This window comes from Podarcis vaucheri (genome assembly GCF_965113315.1).
Source record: "Podarcis vaucheri genome assembly, chromosome: 2".
Taxonomy (NCBI): domain Eukaryota; kingdom Metazoa; phylum Chordata; class Lepidosauria; order Squamata; family Lacertidae; genus Podarcis; species Podarcis vaucheri.
The window spans coordinates 40,128,531-40,151,511 of NC_138760.1; the positions used below are offsets into that span (position 1 = coordinate 40,128,531).

Here is a 22,981-nt window from a genome sequence, read left to right on the forward strand (position 1 = left end):
GGTCAAACTCATGCTGGTAGCTTCGAGAACACTGTCCAACCATCTCGTCCTCTGTCGTCCCCTTCTTGTGTCCTCCATCTTTCCCAACATCAGGGTCTTTTCCAGGGATTCTTCTCTTCTCTTGAGGTGGCCAAAGTATTGGAGCCTCCGCTTCACGATCTGTCCTTCCAGTGAGCACTCAGGGCTGATTTCCTTCAGAATGGATAGGTTTGATCTTCTTGCAGTCCATGGGACTCTCAAGAGTCTCCTCCAGCACCATAATTCAAAAGCATCAATTCTTCGGCGATCAGCCTTCTTTATGGTCCAGCTCTCACTTCCATACATCACTACTGGGATGTATTCTTACATCACATTAAACCAAATTTTTGAAACAAACTATGGTTTAATAATAATAATAATAATAATAATAATAATAATAATAAATTTAGTTATACCCCACCCTCCCCAGCCAAGACCGGGCTCAGGGCAGCTGACACCAAATACAAAAACAACTGATTGAAATACAGCTTTAAAAAACAAGATTAAAATACAACATTAATGTGAATGTGCAGCAAGTTCTTGCTCCCCACCCATAAGCGCTGCTCCTGATGTTGTTGCACCACTGGGAAACTAGGTAGAGTCTGGCTTATTGTGGTATCTGGCTTGTGGTTCATCGTTCTTCAAACCAGCCACAAGCAGTAACCGTGCTTTATTCTTGACTTACTGCTTGTCGCATGTTTAGAGGAAACAAACCCACAAGCCCAGATTCGAACATCACAACAAAGTAGACGCCAGCTTGTTTTGTTGACAGTGTAGGAGCAAAAGGAGTGGGAGGAGCCTTTTGAGCAGCATGCGTGAGCACACTGCTTGTTCACATTCAACCATATATATTTTTTTAAAAAAAACTATAGTTTAATACGGCATGCGGACTAGGCCATTCTCTGTACCCATTCAAGCCTGGAAGGACTCATCCTATTCCTAAGTAGCAACCCCCCTTCCCATGCATCAACACCTTGCCGTCTCACAAACTTTTGCTTTTTAAGTTTGTGTTTCCGTCTTTTCGAAAGCTGTACTGTTTTCCCTCCCTCCCCGCCTCCAGCACACATTCAGGTCATTGTGTAAAATGAATTGCCCGCCCACCCCTCCAAAATATGTCCTCATCTTTAAATAGAGGAGGTCTGTTGCATGAATGCTGAAATTTCTTTGGGGGCATGTATTCACTGGTAGTTTGGATACGCCCACAGAATAAACTTAAGATCCCTGTAGCATGTAGCAGCAGCAGCAGCGTGGATAAACTGCGGCCATTCATCCACCTTGCTAAGAAATAATTTTTGCAAACACACACGTATGGAAAGCATTTGCTGCTCTCATCCTAGCAGCTCCAGGCCTGCTTGGTTGGCCTTTCATTGGCTAGAATTTGTTTTGACTCTACGGTGCCTATTCTTTTCTCTCGCTTCGGGACTGAATGTGCTCGTGTATTTAATGTACCGACACTGTGGGAAATATGGAGAGCTGCAATGAATAGGCTAGTTCACAGGGCTCCTTTGCCCCCTTTCCACCCGCAACATACTGAATGCTTGCTCTGTTCAGGGAGAAATGGAGGCTGACAGCAGGAAGGGCCAGAGCGCTGGGCTCATTCATAAGCGCTGTGTGTGTTGACAACGGATTAACCCATATGCAGTCGACTCCACACCACCCCTCCGCAACGGCCATTTTATTGGGCCTGTCTTGTTCATAGCATTAAGGCCTTAAGAGTAGGAATGAGGTATATCTTCGGCCTTGCTGTGCAGTACAGGTCGTCTTGGGTATAAAAGCTGTCTACGGTGGGTAGCGAAGCTTTACCCTTTTATATTCAATTAGGGTTGATTTATACAGTATCACCATTTTTTAAGTTGCCCTGTGCAGACTTTTAGTTAGACTGAGGCTCTCGTGCGACTGCCAGTCGGAAATGGAAGTACTGTACTTTATGTAGACCATGTTATGGCACTAACACACACACACACGCAGGACTTTTTCTTTCTTTCCTTGCTTTCTCTTTGGTTTGCTTTGGGTTGCTTGCTTTCTCTTTAGTTAGGCCAAATATCGTAGGCCTATGGTTTGCATACTCCTGTATTAAAGGGAGTTGAAACGGCAATACCTGTAAGAAGCCAAGAATGCCTTCTCTCAGACCACCAGAGGGGGCAGTAGGGTTTACACCGTAATGTAAATTAAAGTACTGGAAAGCTGAATAAACTGTGTTGCAAAGGGAAGGTGGTGCCCACCTGCTATACCTCTGGTCTCTCAAAAGAGTCCTGGTACAGTATATTAAAGATGAATGCATTTTTTTTTAATGACTCAAAACTTTCATGGTCCAGAGGCCATCAGATTCATGAAGTGTTACCTCAGTTGGCAGGTATTTGAGGTCAGTCAAGCAACTTACACATGACGTGAACTCTAGACCACAAAAGCTTATGCTATAATAAATTAGTTTACGCGGTCCTTAAATTGCAACCAGCTGTTCAGCAGTGGAACAGGCTCCCATGATAGGTGGTGGACTCTCCTTCCTTGGAGGTTTCTAAGCAGAGGTTGGATGGCCACCTGTCATGGATGCTTTAGCTGAGATTCCTGCACTGCAGGAGGGTTGAACTAGATGACCCTTGGATCCCTTTCAACTCTACGATTCTATGATTCTGTGAATTAACTGTCCATTAATCACCCTGTCAGGGTGGTTAAACTGGATCTCCCTGCTGCCACCACCATACCCTGGCAGGTTTTTGTGCTTCCTCATGGATGACAGGAATTCTGAATTAGTTTTTTAAGTCTGTTGATATTTCAGTCACAGAACCAGGGTGTGCATTAAAGCTGGCTGCGGGGCAAATTGTCTGATTGCTCTGTCAGCGGTCCAGCTCTAAAGCCTTAAATGAGTTGTATGGGGGAAAGTTCCTCATTAAAAATTGAAAACCAATCTAGCCCTGCACTCTGTGGCTCCCTGAACCTGAGGCACACCTGACTTCTCAACTGGTTCAAGCTGCATTCTGGCATTGCGGCCAAGGAAAACGCAGCAAACACCGCAAACTCAACAACACAAAATACTTCAGGGACTCCAGATGCAGGTTTCGCAAGTGCTTCTTCATGTTGTGCATAGGAGCTGTACTCCCCGCCCACCCCCCAATATGGAAAAAAGCTGTACTTCTTTCCTGTGGGTTCCTTCAGCCAGTCAGGAGCTTTATCTGTATCACATGTTTTTGAACACTGCCTCTTTTATATTGTTGTTGTTGTGAAATTTATTAGCCGGCCTTCACCTTGTGGTCCCAGGGTGGGTTTAAACCATTAGAAACAATTTAAAACAACCCACAACCACAAAACAAGGCGCTTTTAGCTAGGGTTGCCATATTTTAAAAAGTGAAAATCCAGACACAAAAGTTATTTTTTGGCCAAAGTTGTTGAGCTACAAACAAGTTGTTTTTTTTTTTACCAGCAGCTTTTCCCCCCTAGAGTAAAAGCACTGGTAGCGTTTCACAGTTCTGCCTCCTTTCCCTTCCACTCCTTACGGGTGAAACAGGAGGCTGGGTTCATGGCGAACCAAGGCTGCAAAACAAAGGCTAAAGACTGGCCTTGTTACTGATAACTGTACCCGCTGGCTGCTCAAAACAATTCCTGTTCTAGGAGTGCAAGCACATTCTTGCTTCACTCAGGACTGAGGCCTTCCACACCCGCTAAACTCCCCTTAAAGGTCCCCTATGTATGTATACAAAACCATTCTTTTGCAACAGGTTTATTTTAACACTCTCGACCAGTGTTGTTGGACAGAGGCCAAGTAAGGGCAGGGAAGCCATAGGGAGAGCCAATGCCATATTCCCGTACGTGTTGCGCAGCGAGTGGCTTCAAGGAAGCGTCTTATCTCCTTTCATCCACAAGACAAGCAAGTGGCTTGGTTTCTGGAATAAAAATACCTCTCCAGCTTTGCTGCCTTTGCTGGAACTGTGGGTTGGGGGGAGTGTGCTTCCTCCTGGCATGCCCTGCTACACTCTACCCAGACTTGGATTTCCTCCCCACTCCTGCGTTGTTTAAGACATAAAGCGTGGGGCAGGAGAGAGAGAGGAAGAGGCGGTTGCGAGAAGTACTTCAAGGCTTGCCAGAAGTATGATGAAAAAGCAGTTTCCCTCTCACACACATCGGTTGTACAAAAAAATACCAACAGTGTGGTGGTCTGAGACCAGAGTTAGACTTGTTCATCATTTGTGAACAGTGACTGCTATGAAGCACCATATGTAGCTTCCAGCTTTTTATATCTGGGCACTAAGAGACTGATAAGAGCAAGTGCCTCCCTTCCTGAGCGTTTCTGCTAATTTGCTTTGATTTAGGTACCAGGTACAACAGTCAGCTGGTCAACTGTGATCAAGTTGTGTTTTTAAAAGGTTTCCGAAACATTTCTTTGCCGTGATAGCACCAGCTTTGCAGTGTGCACAACCATGCTGCAAACCTTCCTTGAGAGTCTGTGTGGATCATATGTTAAGTGCAAATGACTTTTTTTTTTTGCAATATTATATCAGTTACATTTATGTGCTGGTTGTTTTATTGGGCTACTTTGCTAGCAAAGTGCAACCACATACCTGGGAAGTCAGCCTCAAAAGCTTTGGGGTTTGTCTAAAAAACGCTCAACAACTTTTGGGGTGTCCTGGTTTTTACTTTTTGAAATATGGCAACCCTAACATGTTGAGCCCACCAAAAGAATTCTAAAAGTTTGGAGAATCAGGACTTGGCAGAAGTTCTGCTGACACTTCCTCAGCAAGGCTTCTTCATTCTGGCTTTTATTATGCTTTCCAACATCTCCGCTGCATTATGTTTCTTGACATCTTTTTGCTTGTCTTATCAGCTTATTTCATGTTTTATCTCGTTTGGGCAGGACTTCCACTTTTTAAAGGAAGTTGTCTCGTGGTGTTTCCTTTTATAGTTTCTTTGACTCAACTCGTCTACCACAGTGGTGCATTCTTTGGATTGTTGTAACTTTCCAATTTTAAGATAAACGTTCTCTTTTCGAGTTCCTAATACGACAGTTTTAACTAACCTTTGAGCATCTTCAATATATCTGACCGTTTTTGAATCTCCCATTGCAAGTAATCTTCTATTACAGAGTTCATTTTTCATTGTTAAATGTATTGAATTTTTGGAGCATCTTACCACTCATATAAATGTGTGGCTGTCCCCAAGCAGTTCAGTAACACAAGTCTCCCTTACCATTGTACACATTGTCAAGGAGGGGGTCAATTTCCCGAGTCTTCCCTCCAAGCCACTAACCAATACTTGCTCACAGAATCACTACTTCATGACACAAATTAATAAGTATCTGTGAGGGAAGCAAAACCTTGCCACTGGCACTGCAGTTGTTGTTGCATGACCCCCTGCCACCTGCGTGTAGATATTAGGGGCTTGAAAGGGGGAGGCACACAAGGGTGCACCCCTGCTTCACCTTCTCATAAACTCCTCATTGTGCGCATGACACATAAAGGAGCAAATAACATGCCCCAGATCTGAGCGCCTTCGTGATTAAGTCAGGGGTTGCCTCCCCTCTAGTTAGCTGTGTGAGTTTGACCTGCTTCTCTGGGTCACAGTAATTTATCACATCGAGAAATTTTGTCTCCTCAACATGAACACTCAAGTCGATGTGAGAGTAAGCTAAAATCACTTATTAAAACATTTTCTCTTTAGAATGCCGCCTTGATGTCTCTCTCCTTCGAAAATTTACCGTCAGAGTGCTAAGTGCAGGAGGGAATAGTGTTCACTCGGTTATTCATCTATTTCTTAGGCTTAGGGTTCTATACAAACTGGATCAGTGCAGGAAATTGACCAGACCCCTTTCAATCCAATCTACAGTCCTTTAAAAAGAAAAACTTTGTATAACACGCCAAGTAGCTCACTACATGCTAGGAAGTTCTTTTGTGTGCGGTATGCAGTATAGTAAGCGCACATCTTACATACATTTAACTTGTGCACCTTCAGCTTTGCATGCTTTGTGGAAAGTCCAGGGGGAAAATCTGGGCGCCATTGTACCCAGTGTGTTTAGATTACAGTGGTACCTCGGGTTACATACGCTTCAGGTTACATACGTTTCAGGTGACAGACTCCGCTAACCCAGAAATAGTACCTCAGGTTAAGAACTTTGCTTTAGGATGAGAACAGAAATTGCACAGCAGCGGTGTGGCAGCAGTGGAAGGCCCCATTAGCTAAAGTGGTGCTTCAGGTTAAGAACAGTTTCAGGTTAAGAACAGGCGCCCAGAACAAATTAAGTTCTTAACCCGAGGTACCACTGTACATGGCTTTTCTTTAGTCCAATGTTAGAAGGTACAGCTAAAGCATCTTCGCCGGCTTTCTGTTTTGCAGGAGGCTGGACAGTTGGCTGGACAGAGAACTGCCGTCACAATGTTCCTCAAACTCATGTTGCACATTACAGGAGGTGATGAAAGATGCCACATCACATGCTTTATTATATTGTGTAGTGTAGTTGACCCAGGGAGACCTAGGTTCAAATCTTTGTTGAAGTTCACTGGGGTTGGCCTTAGGTAATTCTCATCTCGAGTCTAGCCTAATTTCCATTCAGGGCTATATTGTGAGGTTAGTGAGATAAAGCCCATGTAGCCTTTTCCTTCTATCTTACATTTTCCATGCAGATACAAGGGCAGGCATCATTTGCACTTTATATTATGGCTCTTTACACGACTAGACAAAACAACAGAATTGAAAACAAGTCCTATGGCCCATCCCATTTCCATTTGTAGCCCATATTTATGTATGTTGGCCTGAAGTCCTTGAAAGAAAGATGGGCTGCAAAACGACACGGAGAGGGGGAATTTGTGGGTCTCTTCCCCGCCGCCCCAGTTCCAGATGTGGGCCTAGCCCCTACGCCTCTCAGTGCAGGGTGGTGCAAACAAGGGAGTTTCTCCCTTCACAATGTCTAAAAGAAAGCACAAGCTGCTGTTGCAACTTCCTTTTTAATGTGCAAATAAAAAGCCCTAAGGTCTCTGTGGTTTCCCCTCAGTGACATGGTGTTCCAGTCTTGAGTGTTGCAACAGCCCCTCAGGAGCTCTTTTGAAATGAGTGGAAAGGGCTGCTGGTGAATGGGAAGCAGCTTGTGAGGGCAAATAAGAGGCGAGGAGGAGGGTATACGGAAGTGATAGTGTCTCCGGCTCTTGCTCTTCTATCTCCAGTCCCAGAGAACAGGCCAAGGAAGGGGTTATGAATGATGCTTCTGCTTCCGGAGACAGGATACCATATTGTGAAAGGCAGATGACTTTGTAGGCCACAGCTCTGGTCGTTCTGAGAAGATAACTCACTTTTGAAACCAAAGGAGCTTCTGCTTAGAGATGCCACAGTATGGAGGGAGGATAAGAGAGCTTGTAATTTCTTGCTGCTTAACATGCTGGGCTGGCCCTACTGTTAGACGGGGCGGAGATGACCGCCTCAGGCAGCAGCTGCTGGGTGGGGGTGACCATTCCTCTCTCTTGGAAGCAGAGCTCTGTATGCCATTCTGCCTGTGCAGGTCCCCCTAAACTATCATATTACCTCTGGTATGATGGTGGACACTAACACCTCTTCTTTGTCACAGCATTCGTTGTCACACTTAGACTGCAATCCTGCACACACCTGGGGGTAGGTCCCACTAAATTCATTGGAAGTGCGTTTTGAGGAGCCAAGCACAGTAGGAAGTGGTGATTAAATGCATTTCCCTCCTCCACTTTCATCACATGGAATATAAAATGTGGATGGTTGTCCACAGCTTGGCTGTTTGTTCCCTCACTTCAACACTCCAAGCATGCAAGCTACTGGCTTAGGTTCTGCCCACAGTACAAAGAAATGGAGATAGGGTTGCAGTGGGGACATGTTCTGAGTGTCAAGGGAGTGACCGTGGGGTGTAAATAGCTGAGGACCACAAGTGCCCTGGGCATTCTGCCTCCCTCCTTGCATTTCTGTTGGACAAGGGTGTCGTTTTTAAGCTAGGTTGTGCTATGCTAGAAGGATCCCTTTCATTGGCATGTGGGCATCTGTTTGACTTGCAATATGATGGAGCCCAAACTGTGGAGGGCAGAACAGAGAGTCCTCATGCCCATGCTTGTGAGACCAGCACATTAACTTAAGGAAGAACCATTTGAGAGAGTATAGCGAAAGCAGGCAGGATGCAGCATGGGAGGGAAAGAAAGCCTTATGGTTTGGGGTTTTTTTGGGGGGGGGGGAGGGAGAAGTACAGGAGGCATGGGGGGGTGTAGAGATGAGGGGAAGTGTGTGCTGCCCAAATGCATGCTAGGGATGGAGAAAGTGCTACAAATAAAAAGGAGCATGCATAAAATACAACAGCCCATGCTTGCTTCTGGGGGGAAATGCATAGTAGACTGTGCAGTCCCCAGCGAATTTTGAAGGCTATCTTGACCAAATACTAAATCTAGTCTCATACTTGAAGGATCATGTATACCTATGGTTTTTGGATCTTTGACTACTTAATACAAATGGTATTGGCAGGAGCAGTTGAAGTGGGCAGAGTTCTTTGGGTCCAGGAATGTGTCTGGGGAGTAGCAGCATGTTTTTCTGTTGTTTGTAACCAAATGTAAAAGATTTCCTGAATCACAGACACAATAGGATGGATTGCAGCAAAAAAGCCTGAGGACTATTATGTCAAACATTTCTTGGTGTGCATCTCCGACATGCCTCCTGTACATACATGGAAGGTACTTTATTGATACATTTTTTATTGATAATATATAAACTGTTCAGAGGTTTTTCTACAGTCAAGCCACATAAATTTTATTAAATAAATTAAAATAAACTGGCAATGTTTTTGAGAGAGACTTTTGTCAAAAGACTGACCGTTCTGGTTTGGGGAGGATGTACGAAGATGGAGCCAGGTACAGGCAGTGTGCAGGTCTTGTTGCTTGAATACTAAACCCCTCCCAAGTATGCTGTATGTTAGATGGATTGCTTTTGAAACAGCTTGACATTGAGGAATGTTTGTCTCACACACCTTTCTTTAGTTCGTTGACAGCATCATGGTATTTTAACTCCACAGCCTCAGGTGTAGCCTATATTCGATGAGTCCTAATTTCAGCCCTATGGGTGGTTCTTGCACAAACTAATGTAATTTTGTCACATTTATTCACAAATTCTTAAGTTAAATCCCCCCACATGATGGTGGAAAAAAGCAGGGGGTAGGGTGGGGAGCCCATGAGGTTACTGGACTCCAGCTCCCATCATCCCTAGTCAGCATGGCAAGTGGTCAGGGAAGAAGGGAATTGTATTCCAGCAACATCTGGAGGGTCCCAAGTTCCCCACCTCTGGATTAACGATTCTCCCATCTGTAAGGATTCTACTTCTATTATATTCTGCCCATTTTGAGGGAGCTGGCACATGGGCTGATAACCCACCTGCCATGGTCACCAAGAGTTCCAAGGTGTGACTCCCACAAGCACTCAGTCCCTATGAAGCATTTCCCAATAATGTATAGTGGGGAGACACCTGTGATCTACAGTGGGCAGAAAATACTGTGACACTGCAGGCCTTGGTGCGACACAAGAGATCAATCCTATCTCCTCTGGTCCTTCAGAGAACTCTGGAGGAAGGGTAGGTAAAGCCTCTTGCTTTGTGTGGTGTGTTTAGGCAGGAGTGTGGCCGGAGGTTTTTTCTTTCTCACGGCTACTTAAGCTTCTTGAATGTCCTGCATAAAATAAAAGACAGCAAGAACGTGGGTGCAATGGATGCAGTGGCCCTGCTACTGTTCCCTGAGCCCTTGCAAAAGCCTGATACTGTCAGTCTCTGGTGCCAGCTGTGCCATCAGGGCGAAGACTGAATAGGTGCACAGATGTTGCTAAAACACAGTTCTTGGTAACTTACCCATGCTGACCTCCAAGAACAATTCGGCCAATATCCCTCTCATTCTACTGCGTGTTAGCACCTCCGCGTGAACAGTTCGATATCGCCCTTCTGTTGTCTTATGAGACAGCCTGTGATATTTTCCCAGTCTGCTTGCATTCTGCATGATGTAACTAGGCACTGAAAGATCCGCAGCCATACTGGGGAACCAAATGTTATGTTTTCCACCCAAAGCTTATTTGGTTTGGAAAGCTTTTGGAATTCCAAAGTGATGATTTAAGATTTGCAAGGGGGTGAAAGTTTTGGCCACACAGAAGTGGAATTTAGTTAGCGGCTTGCTCAACTCACTGATCAGTTCAAACCCATACTTGAGACGAAGAAAATAAATTTTCACCTCGTGAAACCCACGTGTATTTCCCCACAGTTCCTCTGCTATTTTTGGGTTGTATGAAGTTTCTATTTTACTTGCCCAGTCATATCAGAGGACTAAGATGACCACGGCATGCCAGCCAACAACATAAACCCATTTAAATGTTACATTGGTTGCCAAATAACTGAACACATATCTTTTCATACTACATACATTCCAATTAGCATGGCCTGGTCGGTTTAAGAGGTAGACATTTTAAGCAGGAACCTGCTGAGCATGTTCAATCCCTAATGAGAACTAGTTTTTTGCTCACAGGTATCCTTACTGGTGTGCATTGCATCAAAACAAACAAAAATGGCCATCTAAATTTTGAACAGTAAATAGTTCCACTCTGGAAACAGATCTGAATTACTGACTCTGGTGAAAGCTATGAATTCCATATTTATTAATGAACGTAGGAGTGATAAATTTTGTCATGAGTTATACGCGCTGAACCCAAAAGCAACTGTATTAACTTCATAAGATAAAACTGCAACAACTAAAGAATACAAAGCCCAACATGCAGTGCTCCACTCAGCCACTGCAGTCTTGTATCTTTCCCCCCCACCTTCCCTAAAGTCAACAGGTGCAGCAATTAGCTGAACCCCAAACCAGATTGCCCCTTTATGTCACAGCAACTTTTTTTATTTCAGTGGCCAATGTGTGCCTGGCTCTGGAATAAGAAACAACAAGAGGAAAAGGAGGAAGTTGAAGATGTTGAGACTTGAAATCAGCTGTCTCTTTAACTGTTTTGAACAGAAGAATTTGTATTGAAGAACCAATTTCCTTGGACAAATAAAATGAATGGCCGCTGACCCAGTAAAACTGGTTTCTACCCCCCCCCCAAACACATTTGGTCCCAAGCCCATACCAGCCCAGCCCAGCCCAGCCCTTGCGAACATCACTGTATGGAAGAACCACAGAGACTGCACCTGCTGTAGGCAAAGCACAGCAAGAAGGCTGTGTTCCTGTGGCAGCAGTATGTCTGCATGATCTTCTTCATATTTTGTTCACTCTTTATTGTCTTGCTTTCATCTGTAAGAACCATGCTTTCATTGGGGCACAAAGCTGGTGGGTCTCTGCTTATGTTGACTGCTCATCTGAGTGTCTTGAGGGAATCGTCATTCGTAGCTCAATGGTTTCTCTGTCCTGCATCCCAGGCTCTTCCGTGATCCGCAAATGGGTTGTGGATTTGTCCCCTGCAGACTTAGCTGCAACACAGAACAACAGCCATAGACAGAATCATAGAATTGTAGAACTGGAATGGACTACGAGCCCAGATCTAATTATTATGAGTATAAGAAACTTATTAACCAATATTTTATCCACTGGACTACAGCAGGCATAGGCAAACTTGGCCCTCCATATGTTTTGGGACTACAACTCCCACTATCCCTAGCTAACAGGACCAGTGGTCAGGGATGATGGGAATGGTAGTCTCAAAACATCTGGAGGGCTGAGTTTGCCTATGCCTGGCCTACAGCTACCATCTGCCCCAGCTAACATGGTTGGGGATAATGAGGTTTGTATTCCAACAACATCTAGCAGGCACCAGGTTCACAATTCCTTGCATATATGGTTGTGCCGGCTTATTTTATAATGTGGGAAGTAGCCTTGAGAGCTTCAGATCATCTTGTGAAGAATGGAAGACGAGGCTGCTGGATCAGGCCAGTAGCCCATGTCATCCAGCATTCTCTTCTCACAGTAACCAACCAGATACCTGTGGAAAGCCCAAAAGTAGGAGCCTCTGTGCAGCAGCACTCTCCCACCTGTTGTCTTACATGACAGCAACAGGGCAGAGGATAAGAGGTCGGTCCAGCACTATGACGAATTTATTAGTTTTTTACATGGCTTTGGTTCTGCTAGAAAAGTGAAGATGTAGCTCCCATGCAGAAAGCCTGATGCTTCACCTAGCCAGACTTTGATTGCTAGAGGCATGAATTTTCACCAACAGAAGGCTCAAGACCCATGCCTCCTTGCATGGAGTTTGAAGGCTTCCAATTTTATTTTTAAAAATTATTTTGCAAGTGAAAGTGATGCACAAAATTGGCATATTATGTACACTGGCCCATTTACCGTGACAAACATTTTAGACTCATGGGGTTGTGACGATAGATCTAGGTTTTAAAAAGATAGCAGCATCTCAAACAGTCAGTAGTTGAATAGAGGCAGGGTTAATTTGACTGAAGCATTTAACCCCAGGATTAGTTTTCAGTGCTAGAAGTCACTATGGAAAATGAAATATGGCATTTGCAATTCTCTATCTCCTGCTAAAGAGGAGAGGAATGATCTTCCAGATCCTGTTAGCAACTTTTCTATTGTTATGCACAGAACAGAATATACCTGCTGCATCATATGTACTCCACCCAAGGAAACACATCACTCCCCCCTCTCTCACACACCCACATCCCTACACCTTTAAGGCTGTGGAGAGCCTTTATCGGTCCAGTCTTCTCACAATGTATACTTGTTTTCCCACATTCAGTTTTAAAAAAGTATATTTGCCTTTCATGTGTTACAGAATACTTCACGGGTACATTTAGTGTACTGCCAATTTTGTAACATGTAAAGCAGCCCTCAAGCCGAGGTGTAATGGGGTTGAGCATCAAGCCCTTCTTGTCATTCCTATATGCAAAATGACGGCCGGCTTTGAGCAGAGAGAGAATTTTATCCAGGTGGTTAAAATTTCTCCAGCAGCCACTGGCTCTTTCCTTTCCCTTTCACCCTCAGCCTTGCTCCTTCCACTCTTCCCCCACCTTCGCCGCACAGGGCAGGCAAAGTTCACCGACGGGTTCTGTACATTTCCACAACTTAGGTGCGCTGCTAAGTAAACAGTGCTCTTGGTCTATGCTAAGCAGCCCCATGATTTCCTGCAGTGCTCTTCAATCAGTCTGGCACACAGTCCAATTGTTCTAACTGACTGTGTTTGCAATTACATCTCAGATGTGAGCGTTCAGCACCACGGTGCTACCAGAAGGGAGCTCTCTATAATGGACAGATGGATTGGCAGGCGTGGAGATTGCAAGCAGACCTAGAATCAGTGAACCAGTGACAGTCCTCTCACTAGAAGCCTTTGCTGCCCCCCCCTTTTTTTAAATTTAAAGAACCTGCATGATTCTGACTTGAAGCTACTTCCCTGAGCACAAAATCTGCAAAGATGTACAATGGAACTGGCCTATAGAACGTACAGAGGAAATGCCCACTCTAAAGCCTTAAAACTGGCTTAACTGAAATCTCCCCTGCTCAAGGGATTATGGGAAACATAGTTCTGCAAAGAGTGTGCGCAAACTACAGCTCTCTTAACAAGATTCCCTCTATATACTACAATTCCCAGGATTATTTGGGGAAAGCCACAACAGTTTTAAGGCCGACCAGACTAGTGGGTTTTGGGTTTTTTTGCAGGTGCAATTAACAATGGATTAGTAGTGTATTTAAACTTGACCATCCAACACCACCCCAAACATTCTGGGCATGAAAAGTTACCAGATTTCAGCAGGAGATTATAGGACATGCAACGTTTGGAAACAAAACTCTATGTCCAATGTAGATGCCAATGATAACGGAAATCACATATAACTGTCCCAATGTCATCATTAGCACAAATAATCATGAATGCATAAAAAGGATGTCTGCAGGGGCCCTAGTTACAGTATAAAACCAATATAAAAGCAGAGTTTGTCTCACAGATGCTCCACTTGTGTGGACTGTCCTATATTAATCCCAGAGTGAGTATATAAATTAAGGAAACCTCACTATCTTATCTGAGTGGGTTTCATCCTTTCTGGATCCTGACCTGGCTCGGAACTTACCTGACATGCTGCGCAAAGACACTTTGGCAGTGTGGGGACGAACTGGAAGATTGGCAATGTCACTGAGCGTGGGATGATGCCTTTGTGAGGACGACCGAATGAGCTTGTTTCTCGGTTTTAAAACACCTGGTGGGAAAAGCACAGAGGGTGGAAGGACACTTCAGTATTTCTGCTACACACATACAAATAGTGATGTAGTGATTTAAAGAAGCCAAACAAGAGTCATCCTTTTACATGCATCAGATCTCTTACAGATGTGCTTATTCAGTAAACCAGGGGCAAGGATCCTGCAATCTGATCTGCCAAGATGTTGCTCGACTGCAACTCCCATCAACCAAAGTCAGCCTGCCAATGGCCAGAGGTGATAGAGATGGTAGACCGGGAACATCTGAAGGGTCACAGGTTCCCCATCCCTGCAGTAAACCATTTGGCAATTGCTGTACATCTCCCAGCTCTGAGACTGGAGTAAGGGTCAATCAAGAGATAGACTAGAGCTCTTTTTTCCCCTTAATCACCCCTATCCATAGAAACTGGCAGCAGGAAAACGGTGCTGGCTTTGCATTCTGCAGCTGAAGGCAAATGTTTCACATTGTTCCATGCAAGGTAAAGCCAGCTCTGCATATTAACACTTAATAACCTGAACAGTGTTCATGAAAGGGTTAACAAAATGTACCCAAAGCATCTGCACATGGAATGTAACACTTACCGTCCTTTCCAGTTATTGATGGGAGTTGTGCGTCCATCCGTCCTTTGTAGATATGACCATCAAGACCCAGTATATCTACCTCTTCATGCTAGGAATCAATGCAAGCACAGGGCAGATTTCAATTTAGCCCCAAGGGCAAACATTAAAAATCCATTACAAACCAGTCCTGCAGTTTCACTCCATCAGTCTCAACACTTACGGTGGAGCTTGAAAAGCTTTCTCACTTTGACAGTAGGGTGGCCAGGCTGGAATCTAGTGATCCCTGCTTTGCCTTTTAAATTCCCTGATCCAGTGACAGCTTCCCTGCCCATGTCTGCCTTAGTACTGTTGTCCACTCACACCTGTTTGCATGTTACCTCCAACCTCCAGCTTTTGTCGGACTACAACTCCCATCAGCCCTAACCACTGGCCATTCTGACTGCAGCTGATGGGAGATGGGAGTCCAAAAACATCTGGAGGGCATACATTGTTGCAGAAGACTGCCCTACTCTACCAAGGAGTTTACAAAGGTAGAAACTTCATCTCTAGGTTGCAACTTGTTGGTGGTTCCATTGACTGAGAAAGAGTGGGAAACGCTGGAATCCCTGCTCTGCAGTAAACAGATATAGACTGTCAATGATGTAACAGGCAACTTGGATTTTAAGATGAATTTGTCCCAACCCTTTATCACATTGGTTTCCATCTACTGGTTTAAAACTCTGACATCCGAAGTAGTCTCCCAGTGCATATATGTGTAAGATTTCAGCCGAAGCGGAAGATAAGCTCTCATCTTCTAGACTGGCAGCTTTCATGTAAATCCAACACGCCATGGTTGTCAACTTAAAAATGCAACAATATAATATTGTCTTAAAAACCTCAAGAATTAGAAAAGTTAATGAAAGAGCCCAGTTGCACCCACTGGTGAGGAATTCTATACTTTGCCCTCAGAAAAGGGAGAACAGGAACTAATGGTCTGTAACCCACAACTGTACTGGGCTCTGTACTATGGTAAGGTCAGAACAAGAGAGCTATATGTTTACATTTTTCTAAGCAGAGGGAATAAAAGATTAACAAGTATGTTTTAAATTAAAAGCAGGTCCATCGTGCAGGTTTGGATTACAGGCAGAATGACTACTTGAATACTGTATTGTTTATGTGTGGCATTTAAATTTCCAAGCAGTAGGAGGAGCTTGAGCAATATTTTTTTTTTGGGGGGGGGGATAATTGAAAGCTGGAGAAGGGAGAATTCTACTGTTCAATGTTTTTACTTTCCAGTTGTTTTAATTTCTTGTGGTTAACTATTTTGAGTGCCATTCATGGGAGAGAGGTGGGGTGCATGTTTTACGTCAGGGAAATGTGGAAGTAAAGGAGGCCAAGGCTGCGGAAACCAAGATAGAGGCTGCACTTTGGATGGTGGGCATCTGATTGGGTATCTGGGGGAGAAGAACATTTGAGATAAAAAAAGGAACTAAACAAATATATGGCTTTTTGAGCCCCCACAATCAGGACATGTATCCTGATGCACAAGAAGCCTCCAAACCTTTTAGTCATTGTATTTCTTGCATGGCTTCTAGCAACAAGCACTATGAGAATTGGGATACTGGCCTAGAACTAGCACTGGTTTGAGCTAGCAAGGATGAACAAAACATTTTGCAATCTAAATTAACTTTTTTGCTAACAAAAGATAATAAAAAAAGAAATCAGGAGAGTGTGGTCAAAAGGAAATTTGTTTTTCAGTTATCTTTATGTTACATAATTCAGAGAGAGATAAGCTGGTGGCAGGTGGAATGTGTATCGCAGGAACAATACCAAGCCATTAGTCCTGCCATTAAGAGAAAATTGTAATGTCAGCTAGAAAGGAGTGTTTTCTACACACGGTGATCTTGTTCTCATTCTCATTTAGATAATACATTATTCCCTTTTTGCAGGGTCTGAAATAAGCCTATACAGCAACTTCCTCAAGGTCAACAAGTGTGTCCAGACCAATAATTGTGTTGCCTTCCATTTATTGTTGCCGTTCCAGTACTCAGCCTTTACACAGGACTCAGAATTGTGGGCTTGGGTTTTATAACATTTGCGTTTCTGAAAACCACCTTAAATGTGTGTCCCCCGCCCACATGCAAGAGTAGAAGAGCCTTGAAATGGGAACCTAAAATTGGCCCGTTTCAGTTTCTACTAAAATAAATTAGCAGAAAATAGTAGCATAGAGCCTATGTTAACGAGCGCAAATTTATAAAGGAAAGTCAAGTCTCTAATACTGAAAGAAGGGTTAGACCATGGTCAGGAAAAAGAAAGTATGTGGTTTCTCTTAAGACCAAGAGCAGTAAAATTCGTTTCTCTTCAATTTCCTATATGAACCTGCCTATTAAGTTCAGTAGGGAAGTTCATATAAGCCCTCTCCCCCATGTTAAAAATGACAAGGGAATGGGGTTCTGGGGCCCTTTCCATTGACAACCACAGTCATGTCTGCTGCTGACAGCAAGCAGGAAGGAAATGCTCCCTCACACATTCAGTGTGGGAAAGGGCTCTCCACAGGCACTGATGCACGCAGGTACTGTGTGTGCAGGTGGCAGAGGGTCAACCTCCTTATTGGCTGAGGCAAAAGGATCTTTCCAAATGGGGTAGGTAGGCAACAAAATGGGAGGTGGAAGCTCAGTGTACGTAAAGATGCACCTTGGGGCAAAAGCAAAAATTATCCCAACTTCAGATATAGTTTGATCAGCCTGAACTGGCGGTGACATGGAAGAGGTCTCCGGATCTTGGAAGAAAAAGCTCAGTGTTAACCCAGATTGTGGCAGCTGCGAAGGAGACAAATTCCTTACTAGGGATTAATAGGGAAGAGACTGTAGATATCACAGGGCCTTCATATCAATCTAGTTGAGATGCTATATAGAAGTATGGCCGCCACATCTCCAAAAGGATATTGTAGAGGTGAAAAAGGTTGCAAGGAGCTGCAGCACTCCCCTTGCAACAAAAGAAAGCACTGGAGCTTTTTGGGGGGGGGCAGGGAGCAGACCAGGAAAAACATGCCTGAGGTTTATAAAATTAGGCATAGTATTGCCAAAACTGATTGAAGGAAAATTTTCTCTGTGTTATTACTAGGTGCTAAGGATCATCCAATGCAAGGTGCAGTAGTGGTGGTGTTGTTTTTTTAAATCAAATAAATTTGATGAGGTTCAAAGTTACATGTGAAGAAACCAAATGGACAGAGGATGAGCAAATACTCAGTGCAATCCAGACTGTATGTCTCCCTCTTATGTGAAGTGGATCATGCAAAGTAAGTGCAGGCCTGTGCATCCCTTGTAGGCTCCAAAACCTACAGGTCAGCTATGAGTCCAGCCTGACTTCCACGCCCCACCTTCCGTCTTCCTCCCCACCCCCAGTTCTTGATACCTTCATCACTGCCAACATGGCGTTTTCGTCTGGTTGGACTGGTGCCATAGACTGTGCAAACTGCTGCAGCCGTCCGTAACGCCGGTACGGGTAAGTGAGGGTGTGGCTGCCTCCGCAGTGCCGAGGAACGCTTATGTAGCTGAAGTCTGACATATCAGCAAGCCTGTCGCTGTTAGGAATCAAGGGTCAACAGGTCAAAGTGGGGAAACCCGGTGTGTAAGGGGCCCAAATGCAAAAGAGCAGGCTCTTGAACCTTGAATAGTTTGTAGGAGGTGGAGTTTCAGCAAGTATAGCTTGTAACACAAACTGCACCATCCTTTACACAACTGTCAAAGGCACAGGTGCTCTGTCTTCTTGCTCCCCTGGCTCCCCACTACCAGTGAGTCTGAAGCCGAACCAACTACACTAACCTGGTTTCTGGAGGACAACACCCCAAACCATACATAGGTACCTGGGGGATTGTGACAAAATCTGTATACTCGTCCAACTGCTAGTGCTGGCTTTGCTTCTCCATGCTGCAGCAATTCTTTAACAGACCAGATGTCCCAACACACAGCCACAACTCCTCCTGCCTGATTCTTTATTTTCTCACCTCACTACAGTGGCCAGGTGAAAAGGGGGACCAGGGTGAGCTACCACATCTTTAAACTGTGCAGAAGACGAGAATCTCAGCCAGTAAGCCTTGCATGTGGAAATCCCGTCTTCTAAGCAGCTCATAAAAGTACAGCACCCACCCACCCTGTCCTCTTACCCAACTGGGGATCCCATCCATCAGCCACAATCACGGCTTACTAGCTAGACCAGTGATAACCAACAGGATGCTGTTGGCTTGCAGCTCCATTAAAGACTGATGGCCATGTTGGCTGGGGCTGAAGGGAGTTGGAGTCCAGCTTCTTCTGGAGGCTACCCTTGAGCTAGACCAGGCAGGACTTCCCTTTTGGACATTATAGCTGGGGAGAAGGTGGTCAAGAGGGAACAGGAAATGAGCAAGGTGGAAGGTCTGTGGCACCACCTTCTGTTGTGGCTGCAGAGAGGTTAAAAGGAACAGGAAAGGTCTTCTTTCCAGGTGCAATAGTAATTTGGTTTCAGTGCCGAATGTTAAAAAAATATTAGGTTGCAATCGTACACTTGCTTACTCCACAGTAAGCCCCATTGAACTCAGTGGGGCTTGCGTTGAGTGTACATGTGTTATATGGCACAGTAATGCTGTGCTTGATTTTTTATGGTACACTTTAGCAGCTACCTTGAGTCTCCTTTTGGAGGGAGAAAGGTGGGAACAGACAAGTAAATAAGATAAATATGAGAGAGCCAGCCAAATGCCTCTCCCAGGTTGTTTAGGGTCAAGTCCTGCCCAAGGATATTTTGAAATGCTAACTTCAGAAAGCACTTTTTTTTGGGGGGGGGGGTTTGCCACAATTGTGTCTTTGTCACAATTTAGCACCGCTGTCCTTAATTGTCCCACAAAACACCACTCACAATTACACTGAACATTTTCAGAATGTCAAAACTGATTCATTTCCCAAATAAAGCAGAAAACACTAAGCCACTCCAGAGAGGTCACGGTGGAAGGGAAAATTGAAATATTAGGTGCATACTCAGTGCACAACAACAACCTGCTCCTGGCTTTGTCTCCCTGGCCTGCACTTCATCAAGCAGCAACACACACACACAAAACAGAATGAAAGAGTAGATCTTGTCACAAGTCAGTATGTAGACAAGGAGGGAGCTTCCTAGACAGAAAGTAGAATTTCAGGCATGGAAGCAATAGGTGGAGCAGCAACTAGCAGCAACTAGCAAGCTAACAATGAAGCAGAAATAAAAATGCAAGCTACATTGCCAGTCTTGATGGGAGGGGTTTCTGAAGTCTTGGTGGAACTTTGCTGTTGGGAACCTTGTACCTGACCTGCAGTACAAGGTTAGTGTTTGTTTGCATGTTACTTCTTTGGTTCTGCAGGTAAAGGAGTCGGCCTGCAGACATCAGTAAATATATTGTGAAGCTGTAACAGTCAGGTCCGACTTGTTCAATTGTGAAGCTGTAACAGTCAGGTCCGACTTGTTCAACAGACATCTCAAGCTCAGAGTTTGCTTTGGAATTCCAGATTTTATTACCGTGCAGCAACAGCAGCAAGTCTGACCACTAAATATGTGCATTCTTTCCATTCACAGAGCTAAATGTACGCTAAGGAGAAGCACCTTAAGGGGTTGCTTCAGGCATGACGAAATTCCTACACTGAAGTTGGTTCTGCATAAGAATCTGCATAAATCCTGCATGTCAGGTATCCAATGTGGTAAGACTAAGAGCATGTGAGGAGTTTGTGGCTTCTTACCACACAGAAACTTGTTCCAAAAAGTGGATTCTGTGTATAGGAATTTCCACCCATGTGTGAAACAAAGTGAAGAAGTTCCACATTGGTAAGTGAGAAGGCTCAGCAAATAGTTAGCTGCTCCTACTCTTCTCGTGGCTGATTTCTTGCAAAGCTGATATTGTTCACACCCTATTTGGAATATCCACCTGGATAAAAAGAATTAACTAGGAGCTCGACCCAGAGATTTAGCTAAGTATTAATGACTGTTTTATAAATCTGACTTTCAGGGATTTCTGAACAGGTGGCGGAGTTCTGTTGTGTCCATGCCCTGAAATCCCTAGGATGGCTGTGTAATGAAGCATTACTTCAAGCCCAGCAACAGCACCTGAAAGGATGGGGTAAATGTCTGGGCCCAGAAACCCCAGAACAGCTCCTGCCTCAGGTGGTGGAAGTGCAAGAGGCAGCACTCTGCCCTCTCCACCACTTCTGCCACCAGGAGGAGGCATTCCAGTGTGCAGCGTTGCTGCTCGTTTTCCCAGCCTCCAAGTGGAGAAGCCAAGGAAGCAGCATTATTTGGGGGAGTGCCCTGGTTCCTGCCAAGTTTGGCAAGAGCCAGGGTGTTCCTGTGTGCTGGCTGCTGCTTGGTTTTCCCCTGGGGGAGCAACACTCAGAGGAGCACCCTGGCTCGCACCAGGTTCGGCAAGAAGTGGGGCGTGGTGGCAGAAGTGGGGTACGGTGGGTGAGGCCAGGAAGCCGCAATTGGGTGGGGCGTGGAGGTTGATCTGTCCCAGGTGCCTTCAAACTGAGTGCCAGCCCTACTTTGCTTCTCGTTGCTTTGGAGCTATGAACTTCAACTGCTCGAGACCTTTTCTCCTACCGTTTGCCATACGGGGTTGAGCCAAGACACTGGGCCTGCAGCATCTCCCTGATCATCTGAGCGTTGACCTTCGCTGCTCCACCACTGTAATGGCTCTGCACCTTCTGTATATCCATGAGCATCTTGGAATGGATGCGGCGCAGCTTATTGAGACTCGCACTCTTCTCCAGTGCATCGAAACGGACACCAGGTCCTAACTTCAGACTAGGGTGGGGTACAATAGGATGGGAAGGGGAAAGGTGGGGTGCAGCAGCACAAGCCAGAGAGCAAGGAGACGGCAAACAGCCACAGAAAGAGAACGGAAAAGAGAAATCATACTGTTAAGCGGGGCTGTTGCTTCCAGCATGCCTTGCTCGCATTTTACACTCCTTTTGTGAGAAAGCAGGAACTAGTGAGAACATTTACATGGAGCTATGCTACCCGGGAGGACCTAACCAGATTCACTTAAACTGACAGCTATGAAGAATCTAAAAAGCAAAGGACACATGTTCAATGGGACACATTTTCTACAGAAGATCCTCTGGGTGTAACAAATGGAGGGGTTGCTGAGGCCTACTGCCCCATCCAGCGACACTTCTATCTCAGAGATTGCCCAAAGGAAACTTTCAGCCAATTTTTGAGAGGGATGGTTGGAGGAAAGGGAGGGATTCACCCCCACCTACCCCCTTATGTCCCCGTTTCCCTTCCACCACCAGTTTCCTAACTTTGGCACTTGGGCTCTTTCTTCTAGCCTCTGGTTAACAGATGCCACTGTAATTTTTTGCTACACGGTAACAGAATATTGTTTGCAAGAGAACTGTAGGAAACAAACAATGGCATCCACTAGCTGCCAGGAAAGCCCTCGCCACACCAACAGAGACTAATTCCCTGTCCTGCTCCCCTACCTGCCAATTTGCTGAAATGATTGCCCCATTCTTGTCACATGCAAATGGGGCAGAGGAAATGGGGGAGCTCCCTCTGTCCAACCTGTCAGTGAAAAATCTTGTTTTGCTAGGCAGGAGTATTTGGGCTGCAAGCTATTTTCCTACCACTCCTGCCTTCCCCCAACAGAACGATAGCAATATCACCAAGGCCAGAGGCACTTTGCATCTGCTCTCTTCTCAGTTTCATTCTCCCCAGCAGGCCCCCTATTTCCAAATCTGTGCCCCGTCCAATTCCCACCTGACCTGCCTCTTAAAATACACACAAGCTGGGAACCAGAAAAAAAACCCTCCAAAGCCCCTTGTCCTCTGAGTACCTGCGGTTCAGCTGCCTGATTTGTTCCAATTCATAAACCATGTATGGCCGGAGGGATTGGTGAGCAGGTAAACCTGGCACAGCAGGGAGTGTCGTGATGTGTCTGCCAAGACAAGAAGCAGGCAGGTTAAGCAAAGGGAGGGGTGGGAGAACGAAGCAGCTACAGGACAAGGAAGTCGTCCCTGGGTCAGCTGCTAACATCTGCTTGTCACGGAAGGGCAGGCCATGCATGGCCCTGGGCTGGCTGATGGGCAGTGGTGTAGCGTGGGGGGTGCAGGGGGGGCCGGCCGCACCGGGCGCAACATCTGGGGGTTAGGGTTAGGGGGCGCAAATCCACGGGTTAGGGGGCGCAAATTACTTGCCTTGCCCCGGGTGCTGACAACCCACGCTACGCCACTGCTGATGGGATGTGTTTTTCCCAAGCTACCAGTTGGAGGCTGTGGTTGCCCCATC

The 22,981-nt window shown here is 45.3% G+C and overlaps 1 protein-coding gene and 1 long non-coding RNA gene across 3 annotated transcripts in view; one reads left to right on the forward strand and one right to left on the reverse strand.

The window, feature by feature from the left end:
• Positions 1-10,606: 10,606 nt before the first annotated feature.
• QRICH2 (glutamine rich 2) overlaps positions 10,607-22,981 on the reverse strand; it is a 43,223-nt gene continuing 30,848 nt past the window's right edge. Inside the window, exons 15-20 of one of the 2 annotated variants that reach the window (XM_082203248.1) lie at positions 22,530-22,631; positions 21,293-21,496; positions 18,110-18,278; positions 14,738-14,825; positions 14,032-14,157; positions 10,607-11,433 (exon numbers count right to left, since the gene is read on the reverse strand). In XM_082203248.1, the coding sequence (XP_082059374.1) occupies positions 11,306-11,433; positions 14,032-14,157; positions 14,738-14,825; positions 18,110-18,278; positions 21,293-21,496; positions 22,530-22,631 (817 nt within the window). In that variant the 3' untranslated portion in view covers positions 10,607-11,305. The remainder of the gene's footprint in view (positions 11,434-14,031; positions 14,158-14,737; positions 14,826-18,109; positions 18,279-21,292; positions 21,497-22,529; positions 22,632-22,981) is intronic. The other variant, XM_082203249.1, reaches the window with a different exon arrangement.
• Positions 20,005-20,713, forward strand: LOC309521978. Its single transcript, XR_014214803.1, has 2 exons — positions 20,005-20,119; positions 20,156-20,713. It is a non-coding gene; the product is annotated as an uncharacterized lncRNA (long non-coding RNA).